The following is a 27375-nucleotide window of genomic DNA, read 5'->3' on the forward strand; positions in this document are numbered from 1 at the left end:
GCTGAGCAGAGTTTCTCCAAGGACACTCCGACTTCAGAATGTTAACCGTGGAGACAGATTAAGTGTTTGTAGGAAAGGAGAGTAGAAATACGCTACCTTAAGACGTTACACAGAAAGGTCAGTGTAAAGTCTGATAAATGTTAAGAATGCAATATAGAATGAAAATATACTGTATAAAGACACTACAAGGAGAAAACTCATGTATATTAGCAGTTTAAAATACTTTGAAAATGAACTATTTGATTGCTCTTTATCAAAATGATAACAAATTTCTCACAAGCCAGTACTAATATAGTTCTGCTTTATTTTTAAAAAATCTTTAAGCTACCTGGCTACCTAACACATTGTAAAATTTGAAGTAAATGATTTTAACCTCATTAACATGACCCTCGAGTAGTGTTAAATGAAAATTGAGACAATTTTTTAAACATTTAATTTTCTTAAAACTAATTATATAGAACTAGCGCCACATTCAATCTTGTATAAAAGAATACACAGCCAACAGGAAAATAACCGGGAAAACAAAATCAGCACGTGAGCTTTGAAAATTAGTATGATTTAAAGTGAAGAGTTTGATTAAATATTTAACAACTTTGCCACATTGCTGAAAATCAAAGTTTTATTTCTAAAGTAGGGACAACACAATGCTTGGCCTTCCATGAACACTGAGATATCAGAAGAAAGTTGCTAAGTACAGTACTGATTTAACAACAGGAGATTGGTCTTATGTGTATTACCCAGCACCATTACTGTCTCTGTAAAACAACCTAAACTGAACACATCAAATGCAAGGCTGTTTATTTTTTGTTGATTTTCACAGGTGATCCTTTGATGTTGAGTTTGTCCACGAAAACATTTGATCTTCTTCCACGTTCAATGCCTGGACATTGATGAGATTTCTCCCTGAGAAATATACATATAAAAATTAATACTATTTTTTTAAATGATCAACGGTTTACAAATCAATACAAACATGTTTAAAAAATCACTGTGATTTAAGCAAGGTTTTATCTTAACAATTTCTCAATAGCTTTGAAAAACATATGCCAGACTATTTTCCTTGACATTTAAGAAAGCCGCCGCTGCTTTCCTGAGATAGATTTAACTATGCCTGGTTTAACCATGCTGCCCAACATGGCAGCCACTAGAAATGTCATTTATATTTTAATAAAATTCAGTTCCTCAGTTGCACCAGCCACTGAGGATGTGTGATTTCATAGCTACATGTGACTAGTGGCTACATTTTTGGACAGTACAGATATAGAACATTTTCATCACTGCGGAAAATCACTTCAGAAGGTCCTATCGCATGGTTCTAGTTTACAGAAAATGCCCAATAGGACCATAAATTATAGGTCATTTATAAAGAACATGCTTTCTTTCACTGGGACCTGGATTTCATAGTCACTCTTACCACTGTTAGGCTTTTATCAATAAACTTTTCAAAGTGAGACAAATACTATCTAAAATTAATATGGGAGATTTCCTACAGAAAATATTAGTGCTCTAAACTCTAAACAGGTATTTTAAAAATAAAAGATGCTAGCACGTGAAATTCTGCACAAGGCTTCTGACATACATTAAAATCTGTTTCACATGAATAACTACATTATAGCATGTTCCTTAAGGGGGATATAGCCCTTATCTTCTGAAGCATAATTTGCTAGTGAGTTACTAATCATGTAATCCTGAATTATTGTTGTTTCTTAGGTATAAAATTAAACTTGTGTGGAATACTCAGATATAATGTAAATGACATCTTTCACAAAAATTGTTGATGAAAACAACTTGGATGTTAATGAGAACTTCTTGATAACAGAGGTAAAATTAGGTAACTTTTTTCCTAACTATTCTTTGAACAACACAATTTATTTTAGAAATAACTCTTACCTTCTTTTAAGTTCTCGGGCTCCTGAATTCTCATGCCCAACACTTCGCATCCTGGTGTTTTCCAGATTGCACCACTGTCTCCCTTGTTTGTACTTTAAAATCTCATTTTGCCACTCATCATCAAAAGCATGAGCATCACCTACATTAAATATTGAAACAAAGGAGTAATATTAAGGTATCAGTCAGTCAGTAAATGTCTTGCTCCCCACAAACTTCATTCTAGTCTGATGTTTCCATCAAGCTAACCTCAAGCTAGAGGCAGGAAACTGCTTCAAATACAAAGGCCTTTGGCTCAGGGTGATATTTCCTTTTCTGTTTGTTCCTCTCCTATTCCTATTGATAATTTTGTCATTGATGATCTGCTTTTTCACACACCTGCCTGGATATCACATCATTCTACCCAATGGACCCCTGGATCCAATTATACCGACTTTCAGTCTTTCTTCCTGGGTCTTCCTGTAATGATCATCCTTTTTCTCTGTAGTTGGGCACTCCTCCGGTGGCTAGCACTCCTATTATCCTCACCATCTTCCTATGTAATTTGGCCTCAATTACATAGCTTCTGTTGTCAATTTCCTAAGACAGGTTACTCATTTTGACTGTCAACTTATGTTGTTATGAAGTAGGTAACCTCACTTCCATAATAACAACAGATAAATGGCAATACTGGTTCTTTCAGACTGCCTTTATAATAATGTATTCCTTCACTAAATATTTCTTTAGTATGTTAATTATATTTCAACTAGAGGCCCGGTGCATGAAAATTCATGCACTGGAGGGGGGCTCTCAGCCCGGCCTGCCCCCTCTCACAGTCCGGGAGCCCTCAGGGGTGGGAGGTGATCCAGTTATCAGGGAAGGCGACACCCCCATCACACCTCTGCTACTGCCACTGCTGGCAGCGCAAACCTCAGCCAGCCCTGGTTACCTGAGTCTCGGGCAGCCCTGGGCGGCTGGGGGGCTGAGGGGACTGGGGGACTCTGGAGGCAGGTGTGCGGCAAGGCCAGATGCCTGCTGCCCCAGGGGGGCTGAGGGGACTGGGAGATGCCATCTTGTGGCTGTGGGCACCACCATCGTTGAGGGTGTGGCAGTCAATTAGCATATTCCCTCCCTATTGGCTATGGGCACACCATCTTTGAGAGTGTGGCAGTCAATTAGCATATTCCCTCCTTATTGGCTGTGGGCGTCGCCATCTTTGCGATGGTGTGAGGGTCAATTAGCATATTCCTTCTTTATTAGATAGGATATGACAAAATTATAAAGGTTAAAAGTAAAGAAAGGTTAAGATGTTGTGGATTCCATTTCATTGCATAAGAATAAGTTTATCGATATAAACAGGAGAACCAAGATGGCGGCATAGGTTAACGCCGGAGTTTGCTGCCTTGAACAACTACTTCAAAAGTGAAACTAAAAAACGGAACGGACATCACCCAGAACCATAGGAATGCTGGCTGAGTGGAAGTCCTACAACTAGGAGGAAAGAGAAACGCATACGGACACTCAGAGGAGGCGCAGTGCTGAAGTCAAATTCTGAGGTGCCGAGTGCGCGGAGGGCTGGCGGCGGAGGGCACGGTTGGCGTTTTCAATCGGGAGGGAGTCGCAGTCTCTGAGCTCCAGATCCGGGTGAGTCTTTAGGGACCCAGACTCAAACGGGAGAAGCGGGACTGTCTGGCTTCGGTCAGAGCGAGTGCAGCTTTCTCTCCGAGGTGTGCAGCGGGTGCTGGGACTCAGAGAGGCAGAGCCCCTGGAGACAGAACTGAGAGCCACCATAACTGCTCTCTCCGGCCCACCCTGTTGATCCTGTGCGACCCACCCCGCCCAAGCCCTGCACATAGGCATTTGCCGGATAGCCTCAGGCAAACGTCAGATTAGCACCTCCCTAGAGGACAGAAGTTCTCTTACTGCAGACACAGCTGATTCTCATAGCCACTTGGCCTGGAGGTCAAACCCTCCCTGGTATTAGCTACAACAATCAAGGTTTAACTATAAGACTGCGCACAAAGACCACTAGGGGGTGCACCAAGGAAGCATAACAAAATGCGGAGACAAAGAAACAGGACAAAATTGTCAATGGAAGATATAGAGTTCAGAACCACACTTTTAAGGTCTCTCAAGAACTGTTTAGAAGCCGCCGATAAACTTAATGAGATCTACAAGAAAACTAATGAGACCCTCGATGTTATATTGGGGAACCAACTAGAAATTAAGCATACACGGACTGAAATAACGAATATTATACAGACTCCCGACAGCAGACCAGAGGAGCGCAAGAATCAAGCCAATGATTTGAAATGCGAGGAAGCAAAAAACACCCAACCGGAAAAGCAAAATGAAAAAAGAATCCAAAAATGCGAGGATAGTGTAAGGAGCCTCTGGGACAGCTTCAAGCGTACCAACATCAGAATTATAGGGGTGCCAGAAGAAGAGACAGAGCAAGATATTGAAAACCTATTTGAAGAAATAATGACAGAAAACTTCCCCCACCTGGTGAAAGAAATGGACTTACAGGTCCAAGAAGCGCGGAGAACCCCAAACAAAAGGAATCCAAAGAGGACCACACCAAGACACATCATAATTAAAATGCCAAGAGCAAAAGATAAAGAGAGAATCTTAAAAACAGCAAGAGAAAGAAACTCAGTTACCTACAAGGGAATACCCATATGACTGTCAGCTGATTTCTCAACAGAAACTTTGCAGGCCAGAAGGGAGTGGCAAGAAATATTCAAAGTAATGAATACCAAGAACCTACAACCAAGATTACTTTATCCAGCAAAGCTATCATTCAGAATTGAAGGTCAGATAAAGAGCTTCACAGATAAGGAAAAGCTAAAGGAGTTCATCACCACCAAACCAGGATTATATGAAATGCTGAAAGGTATCCTTTAAGAAGAGGAAGAGGAAGAAAAGGTAAAGATACAAATTATGAACAACAAATATGCATCTATCAACAAGTGAATCTAAGAATCAAGTGAATAAATAATCTGATGAACAGAATGAACTCGTGATTATAATAGAATCAGGGACATAGAAAGGGAATGGACTGACTATTCTTGGGGGGGAAAGTGGTGTGGGAGATGTGGGAAGAGACTGGACAAAAATCGTGCACCTATGGATGAGGACAGTGGGTGGGGAGTGAGGGCGGAGGGTGGGGCGGGAACCGGGAGGAGGGGAGTTATGGGGGGAAAAAAAGAGGAACAAATGTAATAATCTGAACAATAAAGATTTAATTTAAAAAAAAAAAGAATAAGTTTATCAAACTCCAACCTTAAGAGAAATTCTCTTTCTAAAATTATATAATAATTTAAACCCTTTAGGTATTAAAATATTTTTGTTCAGGATATTTTTTGAAAATAGGAGATGAATATAATTTTAAAATTACAACCTGAAGAACTAGGATATAGGAAAGACAAATTCACTTCAAAATGAATGTAAAATCTAGAAAATGAAAAAAATTTACTTGATATATACATGATATGTTATATATTACATTATATCTATTTCTAACAATACCAGAAATTAAAAACTTATTGATATAAAAGCCTAAATATCCAAAAATACCAAATCATTTAAATAAATTATGGCCTATTCATGATGAAACTTTTAGGTAACCATTTAAAATGTTTTTGAAAATATCATAGGTTGGCTGTTCACAATTATAAAGGAGAATTCAAATACACACTATATAAATTATATAAACACTAAAATATTAACTTTGAAAAAAGTATATATGTTGATATATACATAACATTATTAGGAAGAAATACACTAAAACATTAATAGTTATTTTGGGTTGAAATTATGGATAATTTCCTTCTTTATACTTTTTTACATTTTTCAAATGTACTTCTTTGAAAATCAGAACTCATTTTGCCTACTGAATCTTATTAAATGACAATTCAAAATATTCCAGTTCCCAAATAGAAAACATAAAATGGTACTCAGCATTATCAAAACTTACTATAAAAACAGATCTACTATGAAATTATGAAACCACAATGTTATTACTTTGATAAGGTATTTCCTACACATTCATAAACTACCTCAAAACAACTTCTTATGAAATGTTTCTACAAAAAATATTCAAGTTCCACCAGTGCAGGTGCTATTTTAACTTTACTAGGAAGAATGTTATTTTCTGCAAACACTTACTTTCATTCATATTGATGAACTCCTGGTTGACCTCTTCATCTCCAGTCTTGTTGTTCTTTGATTTTTTGATAACATGAGCTCGGTCATGGAGATGATGACCAACAGCCATTTTTTCTAATCCACTGTCAGAATCTCTCAATGCTTTCCTAGTTTCCTTTATCTATAAAAGTAAAGAAAATAAAAATGAGCTATTATTTAAATACTAGAGACCTGGTGCACAAAATTCACGCATGGGTAGGGTCCCTAGGCCTGGCTGACAATCAAGGCTGATCAGTTTCCCTCACTGCCTGCACACCGCCATGGCGGGGTTCCCCCCGCCTCCACGCCTCCTCCTTCTCTCACTCCCTCAGCACCCTGCTGCCACCACTGGTCCCCTGCCATGTTCTGTGCTGCCCCCTGGTGGACAGTGCACGTCATAGCGAGCGATCAAACTACCGTTCTCCTGGTCGAACTCCCGAGGGGACACTTTGCATATTAGCCTTTTCTATATATATAGATACATAGAATGGATTTAATTCGAAACTCCTCAGGGCCTGTTTACTGCAGAGATTAGACCATCAATCTACTGTTCTAAAAATAATGGGCACTCAGTTCCACTACCAACTTGCAGTAAAATTATGGTAATAATTCTCTGATATTTCCTGAACTGGGTGAAATTAAAATGTCTAGGACAAATAGGACCAATATAAATTTTTTCAAAATTGTAATCAAATGTTAAAACAAAGAATAACTTAATTATAGAAAACTTAGTGCCTTTGACACTGCCCTTGACAATGTAATAGTAATATATGCTAGCATTCCTATAAATAAGGGCAGCTAATTATTCAGCAGTCATGTTGATGAGATTGAATCTCATGACTCCCACCTATGAAGTCTATGGGTTATTAGACTATCTATGCTAGCCAGAGCTATTAACATGGTTCTCTATGGGACATCTACATTTATATTCTGTTTACGTTTATGATGCATGTCATTTACAGCAAGTTAAAATTAAAATGTCTGAGATGAATTAGCTGCACTATTGCAAAAGCATCGTTAAAGATATAACTAATATGTAAGAACTAAAGAAATTAACCACTCACACCCATTAGATAGGAAAACCTAACTTTTTTACTATAATTACTAACAAAGAAATGGAGAAATGTGAACTCTTATACCAGTTTGTGGAAGCTGACTGTTTTAGTCACTGTGTGATAGTAAGTTGGTAATTTTTAATGAAAATGATACACATCTCCCACACCCAGCCAATGCCATTCCTAGATCTTTTGCACAAGGAAACTTTTGTAAATATGAATAAATGAAAAATTAGAAATACCCAAATGTTTATCAGAAAAATAGATTTAAAAGTTGCTATGCAGTCATATTTGGAATACTATTTTTTTTTTTTTTAAATATATTTTATTGATTTTTTACAGAGAGGAAGGGAGAGAGATAGAGAGTTAGAAACATCGATGAGAGAGAAACACCGATCAGCTGCCTCCTGCACATCTCCTACTGGGGATATGCCCGCAACCCAGGTACATGCCCTTGACCGGAATCGAACCTGGGACCTTTCAGTCCGCAGGCCGACGCTCTATCCACTGAGCCAAACCGGTTTTGGCTAGAATACTATTAAGAAGTTAAAAGAAACCAGAGCTACATACATATCAACTTGAATAAATCTGAGGCATATTATTGAGTAAAGTCAAGTTGCAGAGGACACATGAAATATGACACCATTTATATAAAATTTAGAAACTTGGCAATAATTCATTATTTATGAAGCATATATACTAAGTAACAAAATTATAAAGACCTGCATGAGAATGATAAATTCCAGATATAGGAAAATGGTGCTCTTTGGGGGAGGGAGAAAAGGAAAAGGGACCAAGGAGGGAGGAAGGCAATGGAAGCTTTAACTGTATCTGCAAAGTTTTTTGCTTAAAAAGAAAACAAAACAAGAGACAACTTAAACAGAGAAAAATGTTGTGATTTAAGACATATGAATATTTGTATTATTCTTTTTTTACATATTCAGTATTTTTATTTAAATTTTTAACAATTTACATATCTCTCCACCCTTTCTTTTAAGTTAGTGTGACAATTTCCATAGTAAACTACTAAAAGAGAAGCTTTGGTCAAAAATGGAATGAAATAGCAAAAACAAAAACCAAAACAAACAAACAAACAAAAAACCAAAATACAAACAAAACTCAATCACTGCTGCTTTTAAAAATCCAACACTTTCACCAATGATATTCAAACAAAACCACAAAAACAACATTTGTGCGATATGTGTCTTCAGAGTTTCCTTGCGGCTGGCTCTCCTCACCGTCATGCACATGGTGGAGCTGCCGTGGGGCAGTCTGTCAGTCTGTCAGTTTGTCATGCTGGATCTGCGAGGCTCACTCAACTTCACATTATCCGGAGGCTCTGGATGGAAAACTCTAAGGTCTTGAAATCCCAAATTGTCATGGCTCCATCGATGCCAGTAGTGCAAAATTTGCGACAGTCTTGCTTGTCCACTCATAAACAGATACTTGAGTGATGCTATTCTGGTGCAGCGTCTCCGAGGCTGTATTGCGGTCCTCGGTTGTGACCCTCTTGTCCATGTTGCGCTGGATGCTCTGTTTTGGAATGTCTAGCTGGGAGACGAAAGTCAAGCAGCCGCGGTCATCATAGCTAAAGAGCACTGGGCAGCAGTCATGGCGGGCGGCTACAACGCTATTCTCCGAGACAAATGACACACTCAGGAGGGGCAGGAACTCTGTTTTCAGACTTGAGACCTGCACGCTTTTTGAGGCATCGGCAACGGACACGGTGCTGTCGTGGCCGACCCAGGCCAGTCGACTCCCACTGGCGGGGAAGCTGACGCCATGCACCCAGCCACCAGTACCACTGCCACCAAACTCTGACATCAGCTGGCCAAAAGGCATCTTGCCGCCCCAGGGTGTGCTGGCTGGCTTTCCATCCACGTCTTTAATGTATGCAGAAAACACCCTGCATTTGAGATCACATGATCCTGCTGCCAGCAAAACATTGTTGGGATGCCTGTCCAAGCCGAGGACGGTGGAGCGAATTGGCTTTTTAATGTGCGTGCTTACCCACCGGTCATTTTCAGACTCAAAGTAACAACAGAAATGAGTCTTGCTCCACTTCCCACAGCAAATTTGTTCTCTAGTGGGGACCACTTGACAGAAGTGGCTGCACGGTTAATCCTCAGGATCACCAGGGTTGGCTTCCAGACACCATCTTTCTGCCTCCAGACACAGGCATTGCGGTCTGCCCCGCCAGCGACGATGCGGTCGCTCTTGGGAGCCCAGCTGATACCGGTGATGTGTCCGTTGTGCTCCTTGAGTTCATGAGCTTTCACCCACTGGCTCCCGTTCTTTTTATAGATGTGGGCTTCATGACTATTGGGGCTAAGGGCAATCTAGGTAGGATCCCTGTTCCAGGCATGACAGGTGATTGGCTCTAGTAAAAATTGATGCAGGGACATTATTCTTAGTGGTTTCAAAGGATAGAAAGCTGGAGTCGGGGCAGTCCGGATCAGCTCGGAGCGGAGAATTTTCGGACTCTGGTCAGTTGACGCAAACAGGCTCCGGCGGGTGCTGGCGGAGGACCCTATATTACTCTTTATATCTTTTCTGTATACTTGAAATATCCCATGAGTTAAAAAATTCATTTACATCAAATATAAGTTAAAAGTAGACATCTGTTTCACGAAACAAAGATTTCTTTTAGTGTCTATGTATCTGTCAACATGTAAAGTTAATAAACATCAACAGATATTTACATAAATAAAGGTTTGGTGGGGAGAAGAAAATGCTTTAATGTTTTTCATAGTGGCAGAGGTCTTCTCTCCTCCACATCCCCCCGCCCCCAACAGAACCAGGTCAAATTTGAATAATTAACCTTTGATAGGGCCAATCATTCCACAACTCTATAGAGCTCTACCACTGCTTAGAAAATACTTACTCCGCCTGGAGCCTGACGGGTTTGAGTTGAGGCCTGGAAAACCCTTGGCGGTTCATCTCCTACTTTGGAATAAGTCATAACTGAGGAAGAAGTAAACGAATGCCCATTTGGATCCATTGAAAGGTTACCCTACAAATATAAATTGTAAATTCAGAAAGTTTAGTCAAATATGCAGAACTAATGTCAGAGAACTCAAATAAGTAATAACACAACCAGAAGTTCTACTAAGGATACTATGCTATCTGTATAGTGTATCCAAATGGCACCACCAGGAAGGTCCTAACTTCCTTCCTTTTTAGCCACCAATTCCCACCTCCTAGTGAGAAATACAGGCACGTCACTCAAAGATCCTTAAGTCTTTGGGATCAAAGACCTATGGCTTAAACTTAAATATAGATGCTGTGATACTTTTAGTCAGTGGTTGATGCTTATGTGCTAATTTGCCAAGGTTGAGCCAATTAATCATACACAAAGGGTTTTACACCTCCTGTGGGTACCAGATTGCTAATTACTAAAATCATTCTGAAATGATCCTTAGATTTCAAATTAGAAGATTAAAATAACATGGGCCTTCTTTAGATTGAATCAAGTTATTGTTTTGATGTGAATATTGAGTAGAAAAGTAAGAATGGTAGGACTAGTTTATCAGTATTTGGATGACATGGATCTAATTCAGTGTCTAAACATCACTCCAAAATTTTCAGAATTTTTTAAACACTAAAACTTAATTACTTAAATGATACAATTGCTTTTAAGTAGATAAGTTATAAAATAATTTAAAAATCTAAATTCTTTTAAAATGTTTATTTACAACAGTGACCTTCAGCAGAACAAATGCTTTTGAGGTTGAATTTTTTTAATTTTGAAAGTTAATTCATGCTATTTTTCTCAAACTTGTTGGTTGTGGAATCAATGTTGTGGGTTGTGACCAGGATTTTTTAAAATCTGAAATAAAATAGAATATATCAACACATATTATAAATGGTATGGTCATTTTCTTAAACTTTTTTTCAGGTATATTTATTTAGTACACAAGTATTGTGTACTGTATCATGACATAGGACATATATATATATATACATATATATATATATTTGGTGAAAGTGTCACTTGATCACATCACTATTAAAGGCAGATGCTATGAATACGATATATTTTTTAACTACTGTGTATCATGGTTAAAAAGAGTTTGAAAACCACTATAATATCGGGTACCAATAAATGAAAACAATGTTCTCATCAATGTTTTAGTACTTACAAAGTTTCTTTGTAATTCCTGCATACTGTTTCGCATATTTAACATCATTCGGTCCATTGCCTGAAAAGGGCTGACATCTGTATGCTACAGGATATTAGGAAGTATGTTATTAACTATAAGTATAACACAATGGAAACAAATCACCCATTCCAAAACAGCTGAAACTTTTTTTTTTTCAATTTATGCAGTGGGATCTCATGCAGTAATTGACCAAGCAAAGATAATTTGAAGACTATACAATGAAAATGATTTGTCAAAGAATATAATTAAAGCATACACAAAATCCCAAGTAGCCAACATATAAATGATTAGGGAGCCATAACACTATAAATACAGGCATACATACATGTATGTACACACACAGAGATAAATACAGAGGGTGGGGCAATACTAGGTTTACAGTTGCGAGTATGCAAAATACAGAGTTTATTTTTGTATTATTTATTAACTAAGGCCTGGTGCACGGATTGGTGCACCGGTGGGGTCTCTTGGCCTGGCCTGCGCCCTCTTGCAATCCGGGACTCCTCGGGGGATGTCGGAGAGCCAGTTTTGGTCCAATCCCTGCAAGCCAGGCTGAGGGACCCCACTGGTATATGAATCCGTGCACCGGGCCTCTAGTATGCATATAAGACCTTTGGTTAATCTCTTCCCGCCCTCTCCATGTCTGTTCCATGTTTCCATATTTGTAGTTTTCGCTCCTGCATTGAGCATCTGCCCCCTGGTGGTCAATGTGCATCATAGCTACTGGCAAGCCGGCTGGCCGGCCGGCCAGTCGCTTAGGCTTTTATATATATAGATTATTGTATTATTTTCCATATGAACAACTGTAAACCTACTTTTGCCCCACCCTGTATGTACAAGACCATATAAATATATACACAGTATCATTCATCAACTCTCTTAAAACATATATAGCTAATATATAAACACTGATGTATTCTGGGCTGGCACAGCTCTAGCATAGACGAGTCTTCGAATCTTTCCTTCTTCCCTCTCTTAATACCCCACCACGCAAATAAATAAAACTTGGGCATAAGATGCCTGTGCCACCCCCACCAGGACCACAGGGCTGACAGAAGTTGAGCCAGCCCTTCTTTTTATCATTGTGGGGTCCAGGTGATAGAGGTTCGCTCACTCTACTAATTTGCCGCCTACCACTGAAGGCTCAGAGGGCACACCCTTGAAGCCTGATGCATGCTCCTTTACGAGGAGAGCTGAGAATTCCTCTAGAACAGTGGTCCTCAACCAAGAGAGACTGACTCCAGGATGGTTATCCAGGGAAATACTCAGCTTTGTTTGTCATAACTGAGGAGGCTGTATGACTGGCGTATAGTGCATAGAGGCCAGGAATACCACTAAACATCTTACAAAGCATACGGCAGCCCCCAGCCTGGAGAGCATTATGCTACACAAAATAAAGCCAGTCAGAGAAAGATAAGTATCACATGATCTCATCTGTGGAATCTAATGAACAGCATAAACTGATGAACAAAAAACAGACCCAGAGACATAGAAGCATCGAACAGACTGTAAAACCTCAGAGGGAAGGCAGGGGAGCGTGGATGGGTGGGAAGAGATCAACCAATGAACTCATATGTATATATGCATAACCCATGGACACAGACAATAGGGTGGTGAAGGCCTGGGTTGAGGGGCAGGGCAGGGTGAGAGAGGTCAATGAGGGAAAAAGGGGACCTATATAATACTTTCAACAATAAGGAATAAAAAACACACTGACTTTATAATTATTAAAACACAAAAAGAATTATCAGCCCAAAGTGTCAGCAGCGTCACATCTGAGAAACTGCTCTAGAAAAATCTATAATAATTTTAGGTTTTATCACTGGAATATTCACCAGAAATTAAAAAGTAAAGCACACATTCTAATGTGCCACCCAACGCACTGTCTACTACTATTAAACAGAGAGAAAGTTTGGTTCAAGTCACTCAAGCAGGAGGAGTCTTTCGAGTCCTGTTAGGCCCTGTGATTCATGCTGATATTTCATCCCTGCTGGAGGTCCTTTTGCTGTGTGCCAAGCTGGGACTCACCAAAAAATTATCATAGACCTATTTATGGTTTTGCCTGCTGCTGGGTTTTTATTGCTAGTAAAAAAAAAATGGATGGGAAAACCATATTCCCATAATTTTGTTAATATTTAGAACACGCACTTAACACAGTACAGAACACAAATGCACATTGAGGAGATACTGATACATCCTTGGGCTGCGATATAATTAATCTGCATTTCAGAGATTCAGGAAACATTGTGAATAACCAGGCTGCAGGAGAGACACAATTCTTAAAGAGCTGAAAGGGAGCTGGCCCAAGGAAGAGGAGGAGAAGAGGGAGAAGGAAGAAAAGAAGATCGGATGTTTGGGTATATTCTGCCCTATGCTCAATTCACTGTGAAATCAGCCATCAAGAGACGATTTTGTACCTTCTCTGGGTGGCCCAGCACCTTGGAGTGACAAAAGTAGGAGGACAAAGTACAGCTGAGAGTCCAGTGGGCTCGCAAGGCCTTCAGGAACTTCGTTCACATGCTCTCCTCTCTGCCCAGAACGCTTTCCCCTGACTCAGCATAGGCACTTTCTGCCCAGCATTCGAGTACTACCTTCTTAGAAAGACCCCCTATCTAAACTAATTTCTGTTCACCTCCCTCACTGTATCATTCCTCTGCATCATCTCCTTCAGAGTACTTGGAAGTACTTGGACGACCTGAAATCGTGCAGTTGTTTCCCACTCGATAAAAAGAACCTCTGAGATGGCAGGGCTGTCTTATTCACTACTATACTCCCAATACTTTAGAAACACTTCCTGGCATATAGGAAGGCTCAATAAATATTTGCTGAGTGAATAAACAAATTCTCTCTAGCTCAGCTCAAACCCCTATATCCAACTATTTATGAGATGGGTAAATCTACCCAGACAACCCACAAATGCCTCAAATACAAAAGGCCCCAAAGTGAAATGACACTTTTGGCCATTCCTGCCCTCTTATCTACAGCATATCAATGCTCTGTGTCTTATCTCAGTGGGATTCTCTTTCTCTTCTGCTCCTGTAACCCTATCAATCACCAAGTTCTATCCATTCACCTCTTTAATTCTCTCAATGAGATTATTTCTCATGATCAGCACAGCCATCACCCAAGTAGCAGTGATCCTGAATACTACTCACACTTTAACAGCCTCATGACCGCTCTGCCTCCACTGTGGTCCCTTCTAATTTCTCCCTCCCCTTCAAGCACAATGACCTGTTTAAATGAGAACCTGACTCTATTATTATTTTGATGAAAATTGGTCAACTGCTTCCTCTGCTCTTATGATAATGTCCATAGTCCTTACCAGGCTGAAAGAAGTCCTTGGTTACCCCTCCATCCTCCTCGACATCGACTCTCCAACTCATACTCTGGGGCCAAGTGATCCTAAATGTTTTTGTGCTCCTTAGCCTCCAGGTCTTTGCGTGTGCTGCTTCCTCTGTGTTGAGGACTCCTCTGCCCTCCCTGTTTTTCCTGGCTAACTCCTCCTAATCCTTAAGGTTTGTGGAGTCTTCTCTGATTGACCTCTATCCCCCACCCCCAAAGGGTTACAGGCTTTTTCCTATCTGTGCTCCCACAGCATGTCAAACTTCCTATCATTTTACTGATAACTCTGTTATAAATGCTTCTTTTCTTTGTCCCACTGAAAACTCTGATCAGGAAGGTTAAACTTTAAGGAGACAAATAGTTGAAGTCGGGCACAAGAGAATTAAAAAAAAAACTTTTTCATGAGAGTGTAGATGCATCCACAGGAAATGTTCCAAAGTCATGCTATTCTCTGCTACTCCTCAGACTGCCTTCCAATGTGTTAGAAAGTAGCATTACAGAAAAAGGACATGAGCCCAAAGAAACACAGGTGGGAGAAAAGCTGGGTGCAGCGCAGGCACATCTGGATGTGGGAAAGACAAAGCAGCACAAGCTGCCAGTAGAGACGGAGAGAAAGCAGCCGATCTGAGCTTTGCCGAACGTGCTTCTCCACCTAAGGGCTGGTGCTGTTCGCCTTAGATGGAAAGTCATCATAAGCACGTCTCCAATTTGTAATCCCTTTCGGAAATCAAGTGAATGCTCATTCATCTATTAAAATGTACTTTTTATTTTTGAGGACTGATTTTTATATATGTGGATAGGACTTACTTCAGAAAACACATGCTAACACACTCTAAAATAAACTTAATACATGAAACAGGTTTTCAGTACAAATACTAAAAAGCCACTACTATAAAAGTAAAGCTGCATGCCAATTCAATTTGCTCGAGTTAATGAAAAATAAATATGTTAGGAAATGGTGCTAAAATGGTTTGTGTCTCATGATATGAACCATATCACCAAAACTGCCAAAAGGCACAAGAGAATTCACTGCCTAGAAAAAAATCCCATTAATTTGGTTATGATATTTATTATATGATAATCCCGGGAAAAGAAAGAAATGCGCTATATACTCACCTAGTTCAGTGCTAGTAAAATTATGGAACCTTTTAATCAAACAGAACTCAGCATATATTTTTAAAATTCCCTGCTTATTATTCATTGTACAGCCTGACAGGAGCCTGGCAGGCAAATAGGAGACACCATATATCACTTTTAAATATGACTACTCTAGTATTTATTAAAGGCAGTTAAAAAGTATTTGCTATGGCTTAATACACACATATCTCAAAGGAAAAGAAAATTTACACCAAAATTAATTAAAACATAATGTACAATGATTAAGATTATATCATCTTTTCTTTGCTCAGCTATTCCATATTTTTAAAAGATCAGTTAATCTTGCCTGTAACTGATTAAAAGTAAAAATCTATATTAATAACATCTCAAAAGATTAGTAGAGATATTGGACAAAAATTTTAATAAATACCTCCTAAGAACTAATTTATGAAATAAAAAATACAGACTTCAGAAAGGATCACACACATAGATGTAAAAGTATTTAAGGCCTTCAATAGGCAAAAGAATGTTAAGTGTAATAGATGGAATAATAAAAATTTATAGTTCAAAAATTATACTCCTTAATAGGTAAAGATGAAAAAATTTTTTAGACACATGTATACAAATGAAAAACTTTCATTACTTGAGAGTTTCAAATGTTGAAAATAAATTTTGAATTTCTGGGTAAAAGCTATATATATATATATATATATATATATATATATATATATATATATGGTCAGTGATAATTTTTTCCCTGTGTAACTTATGTTGAAAAATGGAGAAAACTGTGTTTACATTAAAAATTGTATATCAAGTGATATATACTTATTACTGTATATCTACAACAGTAATCTCCAAAGTGTCTTGGATGCACCAATAAAATTCTTCTATTTCTTGTCACTGAAAGAAAAATAATTCCTCTTTTTATTTCTTTCTATTGATTCTGGTACCAACACTCAATCTAAATGTCAGATGCTCACATGTCACATCTTGAATGATAAACTGCCTAATTAAATACATTTAAAAATTGAATTATCTAATTTTAAATAAAATTAATCTTCTCAAAATGGACAGCTGGCTTAAAATTGGCCCCATAAAGAAATCATGAACTGAAGAAAATGCTAACAATACAAACCCAAGGAAATGGCATAGCTGATGCTTCTACTTTTGTAGGAATCTCTGTTTTCCCTCATAATATGGCTGGTGAAGATGACAAATGTCAAGAAATGGCCCCCCAAAAAGAAGAAAAACAGGTTCAAGGTCTATTTAAAAGCATCAGCATAATGGCTTACTGCTCCACCAAAACACTCATTTTGAAACATAACTTCACAAAAAGAGAGAAACTTTGTATTAAAAGGTCAGCTAGCATGCTCAAAAAGCCTATTGTTTTTTTGGCTGTGTTCTTTCAAACTTAGCACTACTCTCTTTCATCGTCTGCAGTCAATTTCTAATTTTTGTTTTAAGCACAAGTACCCAGGAAAGAAAGATTAGGTTCCATTTCCAGTGAATGACCAGCAGCTTATAGCTGATGTGGCCAGGCAGCCTCAGTAAGAACTTTACAGCTGAATTACAAACAGATCTATGCAGTATACTTACTTACAAGAGACTAAAATTGTCACTTCTTGCTTCTTTCACAAAAGCTATGAGTAGCTCATTTAGGACATAAATACAAAGCACTATATAAAGCTCTATTCTTTCCTTGCTCTGGTTATAGCAGATATACAAAATATTTCAATGGTCATGTGAATGTCACATTTGATTTTTCTTCCCTCTTTGATAATTTATCCTTTGATTTTAATATTAGACTTTTATAGAAATTGATAATATATATATAAAGATATATATGGTAAATGTAATTCTGTCCATTAAACTTCTTAGAAGTATTTAAAATATTTTGCTCTATTTAAGATGATTGAAAACAGAAAATATGAAAAGATGTTTTTGGTTTTTTTTTTTCCTGGAAGATTCTGGAAGTTTTCTAATTGATCAATTTAATGTTCACTGAGTTCCAAATATCTACATTCCAATTGCAGAGATTCATCTTTATAGAAACTTCTATGGATTTGTTACTCTAGAACTGCCATTCCTAAGGCTGAAAAAGCAATAGAAATAAACAGAAAAGAAAATAGTCAAGATATATAAATACCCTGAGATTTTTTTAAAATTTGTTTTTATTTCAGAGAGAGGAAGGGAGAGGGAGAGAAACATCAATGATGAGAGAGAATCATGGATTGGCTGCCTCCTGCAGGCCTCCCACTGGGTATTGAGCCCACAACCCAGGCATGTGCCCTGAACAGGAATCAAACTGCGACCTCCTGGTTCACAGGTCAATGCTCAACCACTGAGCCACACTGGCCGGGCCTGAGATATTTGTTGTTGCTATTGAGTATGTTTGCAACTTAGCTTTGCTCTCAGACAAGACTTAGGAAAATATACTGCAATTATGCAAGACTTTTGAATACAGTTAAAAGTTAATATAAATTTTGAAGATCTAAAATTTTAGATTGGCTTTGAAGAAGTCAATTGACTATGAAGAAGATTGGCTCTTCCTGGTCCAATAGTGATAATTATGCTATAGTTTTGGCTGCTATTTTGAAGTAGAAAAGAAAGTATTGTAAGGGACAAGAAATATATGTCCTTGCCTGTTCTAATTTAAGACATGGGAGGCATTTCTAAGGTGAGAACAAATCATACATATGCATATGAAAAACAATGCTTTAAGTTTGGCTTATAATATATAACCATATGATCCTAAAAGTTTAGGTAGCATAGTGAAATGCTATATAGCTAACAGTTCATTGTTAAAGGGTTAAGGTTTCCAACAAGTCCCTCCCTTTATAGAGTAGTTATTTCCATAACATAAGTATTAGTCATATCCTATCATGATAGATACATTTTACTATTATACCTTTCTTCAAATTCCCACTAACTTTAAAATAAAGAACTTACAGTCAAAAAATTTTCCCCATCATCACGTCCTGAACGATTATGAGCTCTTCTTCTACCATCCGAGATGCTAAGCAAGTCTCTTCCAAAAGGTTCAGAAAAACTTCTCATCATCTGTCGCATACTTTCTCGGTGTGCATGAAAAGAATCACTGTTGAAAATCATGTAAAAATAAGTGTTGGAATTTAAATAAGTAATAGGCAGATAAATACAACAATGAAGTATTCTGAGCTAAGATGTTTGTTAAAGTGACAAAAGAACACTTTAGAATAGAATCCTATTCAATAAAAGCCTAATATGCAAATCAAACAAATGGTGGGCCAACAGGCGGAACAACCAGTCGCTATGACACGCACAGACCACCAAGGGGCAGATGCTCAATGCAGGAGCTGCCCCCAGCCCACAGGCCCCAGGCTGGCTAAGGTGGGTGCCAGCAGGGCCTCCCTCCCCCGATTACTCCACTGGTCGCCTTGCAGAGGGAGGTGACTGGTGGCAGTGGGGGGCCAGGGCTGGTGAGTGGGCGGCGCCACACCAGCCAAGGTGGGTGCCAGTGGGGGCCTCTCAACTGCCTTGCTGGTCGCCCCATAGATCGGCCCTGATCGCCAACCAGGCCTAGGGACCCTACCCATGCACGAAGTTCATGCACTGGGCCTCTAGTTATATCATAAAAACCTACTATCCATAAATACAATTTATAGATAATCGATATCTCATAAAGACCTACTATGCACAAATACAGACTGTTCTTTATATTCACTATAATTCACTTATGAATAATAATAAAAATATATCTTTATCTTTTATGATATAAAAATGTTAAACACAAAGTAACACATCTCTGAAAATAAAGTGTTTCCTATAGAAACATACAATTTAGTGACTCTTGTTTTTCTGAATGCATTACATACAATTGGGTTAGAAATTTAGCAACTAAATGTGGCTAATTTAAAATGTTGCCCAGGGTTCTCTTTATTTAAATAGGAGTAGGTATATTTATATGTAGGGCAAATGCTAAAAAAGAAATCTTTATTTTTTGAGTGACATGAGCAAAAGGCGGCTTGTTGGGAAAAGCATTCAGATGAAAGTGGGCCTGCAGCCTGGCTTTTGCACCTGTTGGGACCACTCAGGAAGAAATCTGGCTGGACCCTGAAGTGAGTGCAACTCATGTCTACCCAGAACAGCAACTGCTTGCAAATAAGACTTCAAGATTTCTCTTGTTCAAGCCTCAATTCTTTTTCATCAACGCCAAAAATCTCTTGCAGTAGTCACCAACTGTTTTAATGTGTTTTTAAATTAACCTCCTACAGAGCTTATCAGGTGAGAAGTTAGTAGTTTTTATATATTTCTACCTATTCATATTGTTCTCCTTTGAAATTAATGTTTCATTCTTTCAGGAAAACTTTATTATTTATTAAATGTTATTATTTATTTATTTATTAAATATAATTTATTTATTATAATTTTATTTATTATGCCGGCCATACTGCCTCTTTCAAGATCACTGACACAAACCACAACCAAACACAGTGACATTTGGTACTAAATGTACTTTTTCTACTCCATGTTATTAATCTATCACAAGCTAGGAAAAATAAATTGTTACCCCCATCCCACCAAATTTTAACTCTTAAATTGATTCTGGGCCTGTTTGGAATAATTTCAACATAAACTTTTTTTAAAACTTAATTGTTTTTTTTTAGAGATAGATGAAGGGAGAAGGAAAGAGAAACACTGATGCGAGAGCCAAGCATAGATTGATTGCCTCCTGAACACCCCCTACAAGGGATCAAGCCCGCAACCCCCACATATGCTCAGACTGGGAATCAAACCAGCAACTGTTTGGTGCATGGGATGACGCCCAACTAATTGAGCCACACCGGCCTGGGCATGAAAGTTGGCTTTTTTTTTTTTTTAAGGACTGGTATAGTTTCACTTCAGAATAAGTCCTGCTTTTAAGGCTCAAATACAAATATATATATATATATATATGTATGTATATATCCACACGCACATATATATTTGGGGGCACAGCTTCTAATTTTATTTAGTCTGTATAAGAATATAGATATTTATACTTAAAAACAAAACCATTACATTATTTATTACATAAGGGTCTCAGTTTGATATGGCAGTCCCATTCATCAAGGGGAATTCATTCCTTCCTCCCTTCCTTCCTTCCTTCCTTCCTTCCTTCCTTCCTTCCTTCCTTCCACTATACATACTAGTAGCAAAAACTTGCTTAGCCAGCAGATTGTTATGAGTCTCATAATAATAAAAAAATGTTCCCTAGTTTCAATGAGGTGTATGGGTACATAAAGAATATACATCAGGCAATCCAAATTTTAAAGTTAGAAATAATACATGTAACATTCAAGAAAATCTTGAGGGTATGGACCATGACTTCTACAAATTTATGTTAGAGTCCACAGGGCTGAGCATATAGTAGAAACTTAAGAAATATGTGGAGAATGAATTACATAGCTACAGGCAATCTATTTTCCCAAATAATTAGAAGCACAGTTTAAAATGGTAGTATGGCATAAACCTTTGATACTGAGTTGTAGGAATGACTATGATCCCTCCCATTCTATAAGTACTCCCCTACTTTTGCATGAATATTTATAACTAGTGGCCTGGTGCACGAAATTCATGCATGGGGGGTGGTGGGGAGTGTCCCTCAGCCCGGCCTGCACCCTCTCCAATCTGGGACCCCTCGGGGGATGTCCGACTGCTGGTTTAGGCCTGATCCCACTTCTGTCTGCCAGCCTGATCGCCCCCTAACCGCTACCCTGCTGGCCCAATTGCCCCCAACTGCCCTCCCCTGTCGGCCCAATGGCCCCCAACTGCCCTCGCCTGCCAGCCCGATTGCTCACAACTGCCCTCTCCTGCTGCAACCTGCCTCCTCCACTGCGACCTGCCTCCTCCACACAAGGTGGCGAAGACGCCACGACCAGCCTCCTCCACGCTGCATGGAGCCGTGGGCTCACCACATGAAGTGGCCGCCAGACTCCACCTCCGCTGTGCACATGGCCATCTTGTAGTGGCCATCTTGTGATGATGTCGCACGTGAGGGCCACCTAGGCTTTTATTAGTATAGATGTTTACTTTTATTTTTAAATACTAGAGGCCCGATGCACAAAATTAGTGCAAGAGTAGGCCTTCCTTCCCCGGCTGCCAGCACGGGCTTCCCTCTGGCACCCGGAACTTGGGCTTCCCATGCAGCCCTGGCTTCGTCTGGAAGGTCACCCAGAAGGACTTCCAGTCTAATTAGCATATTATGCTTTTATTATCATAGATGTATTTTTAATTGATTTTGGAGCGGAAGGGCAAGGGATAGAGAGATAGAAACATCAATAATGAGAATCATTGATCAGCTGCCTCCTGCAGGTCTTCTACTGGGGATTGAGCTGCAAGCCTGGTATGTGCCCTGACTGGGAATCGAATCATGCATTTCTGGTTCATAGGTTCATGTTCAACCATTAAGCCACACTAGCTGGGCTACAATGTTTATTGATAGAACTAAGCATTAAGATATGATTAGATGCTATCAAATGGCATTTCTTGACCCAGCCAACTATGCCATAAATGTGTTGTACTCCTTAACTACCCAATGAACCAAAAAATGCACCAAATCAAGTATACCTTAAAAATTCTTTCAGTGTAGGGTTTATAGTACCTCATTCTATAAATATTATATCCTACAATATGTATAATTAAATTATAAGAAATATCCTTATAAAAGTATTTCTGAGAACATAAATTTTTAAGTGCTAAAACTCAGAGTAGCTGTTAGGAGTCTTATAAAGGGACCCTGAAAATGAAAACTTTAAATTTTAGCTGAGTATGCTAAAGCTAACTTTATTAAATGATTAGAATTAGAATACTATTTAGCACCAAACTACATCATCTTAATGAAGACCTTACCTCAAACTATATGTCTGAAAACAAATATGTAAGTAACCTCAAACATTGTTCACAAAAGTTTATCGAGTAAGGTACTTTTTATTTCCTGCTATGACAATATTCTCAATCAAGAAAATATCAGTCAAGCCCCGCCAGTGTGGCTCAGTGGTTGAACGTTGACCCACGAACCAAGAGGTCGCGGTTTGATTCCTTGTCAGGGCAAATGCTTGGGCTGTGGGCTTGATCCCCAGTAGGAGGCAGCCAATTGATAATGTTTCTCTCTCATCAATGTTTCTATCTTTCTATCCCTTTCCCTCTCTTTCTAAAAAATCAATAAGAGCATATTAAGAAAAGAAAATATCAGTCTATATCTTTCTTGTATATGAAATACATTTACTTTCAACTCAGTCAATGAATATGCCAAAAGAAGTGTCCTCCAATTATCTCCAAATTGCAAAATGAAATTAAAAAAAATTTAAGTAGAGAGTATAAAAATGTAAGTTTTAGCTTCTGTGAAGGAGATGGAAAAACAACATCCTATGAATATATGCAGTTCTTTGACCAAAGACACATATGGTGCCCATACGAAGAGTTGGGTGCCTTAAGGAAATGCTAACAATTTATGATTAAAAATAAGGCTGATAGATATGTCAACCTGCTTCTGAGCCTTGAATAAGTGCTAACTTATAGCTTATAAGTGCTAACATAGATATTCTTTGTAGACTTGCACGATCAGAATTCCATTTCTGTAGCTCAGAAGACCATGTTTCTGTACAAAGTAGAAATTTTTTGATTGTAATATATGCAAACTTTTATAGTAAACTAGAGGCCCATTGCACAAAGAGATTCGTGCAATATGCCTTCCTTCCCCTGGTTGCTGGCACCGGTTTTCCTCCGGCACCCGGCACCCAGGCCTTCACTCCGGCCGCAGCGGAGAAACCAAGCCTCTTCAGTCTTCAGTTGTCTTCAGTTGTATTCAGTCTTCACTCTGTGTCTGCATATGCAAATTAACCACCATCTTTGTTGGGTTAATTTGCATACTCATCCTGATTGGCTGGTGGGCATAGTGGAGTGACACCAATTTGCATGTTTCTCTTTTATTAGTGTAGATAATCAACTCTGTTAGGGTATAGGATAGATACCAAAATAACTTTAACCTCAAATTAGTTTTCCTGCCCAAATATACACATATTTTTATTTCTTCTTTAGCAAATATAAATGGGAGGGGAAAGTAGCATCTTTGAGAAAAAACTGCATGCCAGGAAGTACCACCCATTGTTTTTTAGCCTTTGTGTTTTTAACCAAATTACAAGTATTATTTATTTACAAGGTATATATGAAGGTATGCCATAAGTCGATTTTCATTGAAATAACTTCAGAAGATATATATAACATAACATATATATAACATATATAACATAACATAAATAACATAAGAAGATACCAATATAAAAAATCACAAATATATAAAACAAACTAACATATCACTTTTAAAGTTTCCTTTTAATTTTCTGTTGAAATTTAATATGTGCTATTATGTGAAGGTAAACATTTAAAATGAATATATTTGAACTTAAAACCACATATTTTAATTGTGTTTTTACTCAGATATTTTAAGCATTTGACAATTTGACCACAGTATTTTACCAGTCCCAAACTATTTAATAATTATAATTTTATATCCAAGAAGTATATATTTTTAATCTTCTCACTTTTAAATAATTAGTAAAGTAACAAAGTGTGCTTATATTGATATCCTTGGTTCCGAACTGATGGATTATTTAGGAAATGGTACTGTTCAAATTAGAAAGTGCCACATCAATAAGGGCATCTGTTGAATGCAAATAATTGCTTTCAGCAATAAATACCAAAATGTCAACAAGACAAAGAGTCAAGGACACCAGATTATCATTACACAATATTTATTGAAAACTTTCTACATGTCAGACATTAAACTACCCACAGGGAACCCAGTAACCAGACACATAATTTTAGCAATAGGGATAATGCTTACATAAAAGATGGCATGAATTCCTTATGTTTGACTTATATTAATTAATGGATATTCATTTCATTTGAGGTTGGGGTAAAATGGGTAGGTCAAATGACGTTACCTGAAATAAATATAACAGGGTTGTGTTTTTTTCCCTCTAACCTCTTCAAAGTATGTTTACTCTCTATATAGTTAGTTGCAGAGCAAAGAAATTACAAGCATGAATCAGTTTTATAAAGTTAATGACAATAATTTTATCTTACATTTTTATGATACAGCTTCCTACATTTAAAGAAGGCGATGACTGAACTGATGTTACACGGACATGTAACTGATGGTCTTTTCCACCCTAAGCACAGGGAAGCGTGTTCTTTGAGGCATGCCTACTATTTGTGGTCTGTTACTATTTCTGACCCTGACCCTTGGGTTCATTGCCTTTGCTCAAAAGAGTCACCCAAGAGTTTAAATTACACTTTTGCTAGACAGCTTAAAGAAGGTACTAATTATACATTCACAGTTTAGTTAAGGCCATTGCTCTTTTTGATACGATCAAGGACATAATACAACAGAAAAGCTGTGTATCATAATCTTCTTAACCCACTGTACTGAGGTCACAATTTCATAAGAACCACTTCAACAGCTCCACTAATCTATGGATATATTTAGTCCCTACTCTCAGAGGCTTTTCAAAGAGCAGATCATAATACAAACTTTGAAATCTGTTAAAACGGCACTGGTTGTAAATGTCCCGATAGCTTCTAAGCAAGTGAACTAAAACAGCACAATGAGTTTACTGTTTAATGAATAACCTTCAGAAGAGTTGGTACAACTGAGCTTTCTCGGTCACACTAGAAATTAAAGTCTCCTGAAAGTATTAATTACATTTTCTATAGTCCTCTTTGTTTCATTAGCTTTGATTCCTTAAATGTGGGTGTAGCTATTCCACTGTTATTCTCTCAATTATTACTTTGATGTTATATGGTTTTAAACATTTAAGTCAATATTTTCCTTTAAGAAAATCTACATGGAAGGTAAACTGTTAACATTTTAACCTTAAAAAAACAGGATCCCTAAGTTGCCTAGAGAAATAATTTAATTAAAAGGAAGATCTAATTAAATTAAGGACACCAAGTCAAAATTCAAACTGGCAAAACACTTGGGCAAAAACGGATCACAAATCTTCCTGTTCTAGGGACGCAATTACATTAGATCATTACTCTTCTATAATCAACAAAAGAAGAATTTTTTTAAAAAACCAGAAAACTAGATCATAATGGAACTAATTCATTTCTGGATGTCATCCTCCTAAGGCATCACGTTAATTTCACTTGGACCGGTCCACGGGTTGGCACCTGCTACCTGGGGTGTTAAATGCACCCTCTCCCTGCTTCCCTGCCCTCCCGCACTGCTGACCGAGGCAGAGTCCCTTCCCGAACAAGGCCAGCTCTGCAACAAAGCGAGCAAGGAAAACAAACATTGCACATGGCAACTCCCACGCCCCTGGAGGTGAGAGGCAGCACAACTAACTCTCCAACTTCGTGGTGCGCTCAGAAACACGATTAAAAGTGCTGTTTTAGAGAATGTTTCCCTTTTCAAAGAACTGCCCTCCTACAAGGCACTCCGCAGCCCTCATTTGGAGTTGACACAGGAGTGGGGAGGTCCTGAGAGCCTGCATCCTTCTCGCCATCAGTTCCACGGGGGATGGCCGTTACCCAGAGGCAGTTACCGCCCCTGCAAAGCCCCGGCAGCGGGGAAGCCGCACTCCCGAGGAGGAAAGCCAAGGGCCGGTGCGGGCACCGACGTCTGGCCAAGTGAGAGCAGCTCTCACCCCGGGTGCGGGGTGCGGGGTGCGGGGGAGGGCTGCTCAGATCCGGGCTCTCCTCACGCCCCCAATCCTCCTCTCCTCCCCCCCCCCCCAAGTCCTTTCCCATCCCAGCTCCCCAAACTCTTCTCACTTCACCTCACGGACCCAAACTCTCTTGCTTCTCTCTACGCCCCCCCCCAAACCTCCTCTCCCCTCCCTCGTTCACCCCTAAGTCCTCTTCTCCCTTCTTTCTCACGCCCCCCCACCCAAGTCCTCCTCTTCCTCAAACTGCCTCCCTTTCGCCCTCTCAAACTCGCTCTTTCCCCTTAAAATAGTTCCCTAGAAAAATCCCTGAATTGCCGCGCGATGGCGGGGACACTCACGAGAAGAAGGGGTCATCCTCAAACCCGCTGTTCAGCATCCGGAACATGCTGGCGGTCGGGGCCGCGGCGGAGCGGACAGGTCGGAGGACGGTGTAACTCGCCGCAGCCACGGCTGGACCCTGGCGGCCCCGCTCAGTCCTGGCTTCTAGCTCGGCTCGGTCGGTGGTGGCCGCCCGGAAAGGCGGAGCCGGACGCAGCGCTGACTTCCCATTGGACACTGGTTCCCCGACGTCACAGAGACGAGGCGGGGACAATGCGCCGCTGCCATGACAACTGGGATCAACACGGAGGTACGAGTTCGGCCTGGTGCCAGCCAGGCAACCCATCTTCAGCCTCCCCGGGACGAGGTAGCTTGTTCTGAGGCCTGCCGCACACAAAAATTAGACCGCCCTCTGCGTGACCTTGGGCACATCGCCCTTGGCCTCGAACTCCAAGTCTCTTTCCAGGAAAGTGGAGATGGGTCAAGAGTTGGGCCAGGTAGTATCCAAAGACCCATCCGCGGGCCACATTGGGTGACCCACACGAGAGTGTCTTATAACTGACGTAATCTGTGGTAGTTGGTCCAAGCTGTGCACAGATAATGAGAAAAAAAATGTGCGCCCTAACCGGTTTGGCTCAGTAGATAGAGCCT

The 27375-nt window shown here is 39.2% G+C and overlaps 1 protein-coding gene and 1 pseudogene across 2 annotated transcripts; both read right to left on the minus strand.

Moving 5' to 3' along the window:
• Nucleotides 1-510: 510 nt before the first annotated feature.
• On the minus strand, nt 511-26931 carry MLF1 (myeloid leukemia factor 1). Of its 2 annotated transcripts, none has more exons than XM_036351785.1 (7): nt 26745-26928; nt 18665-18812; nt 11252-11335; nt 9994-10122; nt 6037-6196; nt 1891-2029; nt 511-903 (listed from the first exon to the last, which is right to left on the minus strand). In XM_036351785.1, the coding sequence occupies exons 1-7, from the start codon at nt 26789-26791 to the stop codon at nt 798-800; spliced, it is 813 nt and encodes a 270-aa protein (XP_036207678.1). In that variant the 5' UTR covers nt 26792-26928; the 3' UTR covers nt 511-797. The 2 variants fall into 2 exon arrangements, with proteins under 2 accessions (XP_036207678.1, XP_036207679.1); XM_036351786.1 differs by having other exon boundaries at nt 815-899; nt 26745-26931.
• Nucleotides 8069-9921, minus strand: LOC118677036 (annotated as a pseudogene).
• Nucleotides 26932-27375: the final 444 nt, after the last annotated feature.

This window comes from Myotis myotis, unplaced genomic scaffold (assembly GCF_014108235.1).
Source record: "Myotis myotis isolate mMyoMyo1 unplaced genomic scaffold, mMyoMyo1.p scaffold_m19_p_2, whole genome shotgun sequence".
Taxonomy (NCBI): Eukaryota; Metazoa; Chordata; class Mammalia; order Chiroptera; family Vespertilionidae; genus Myotis; species Myotis myotis.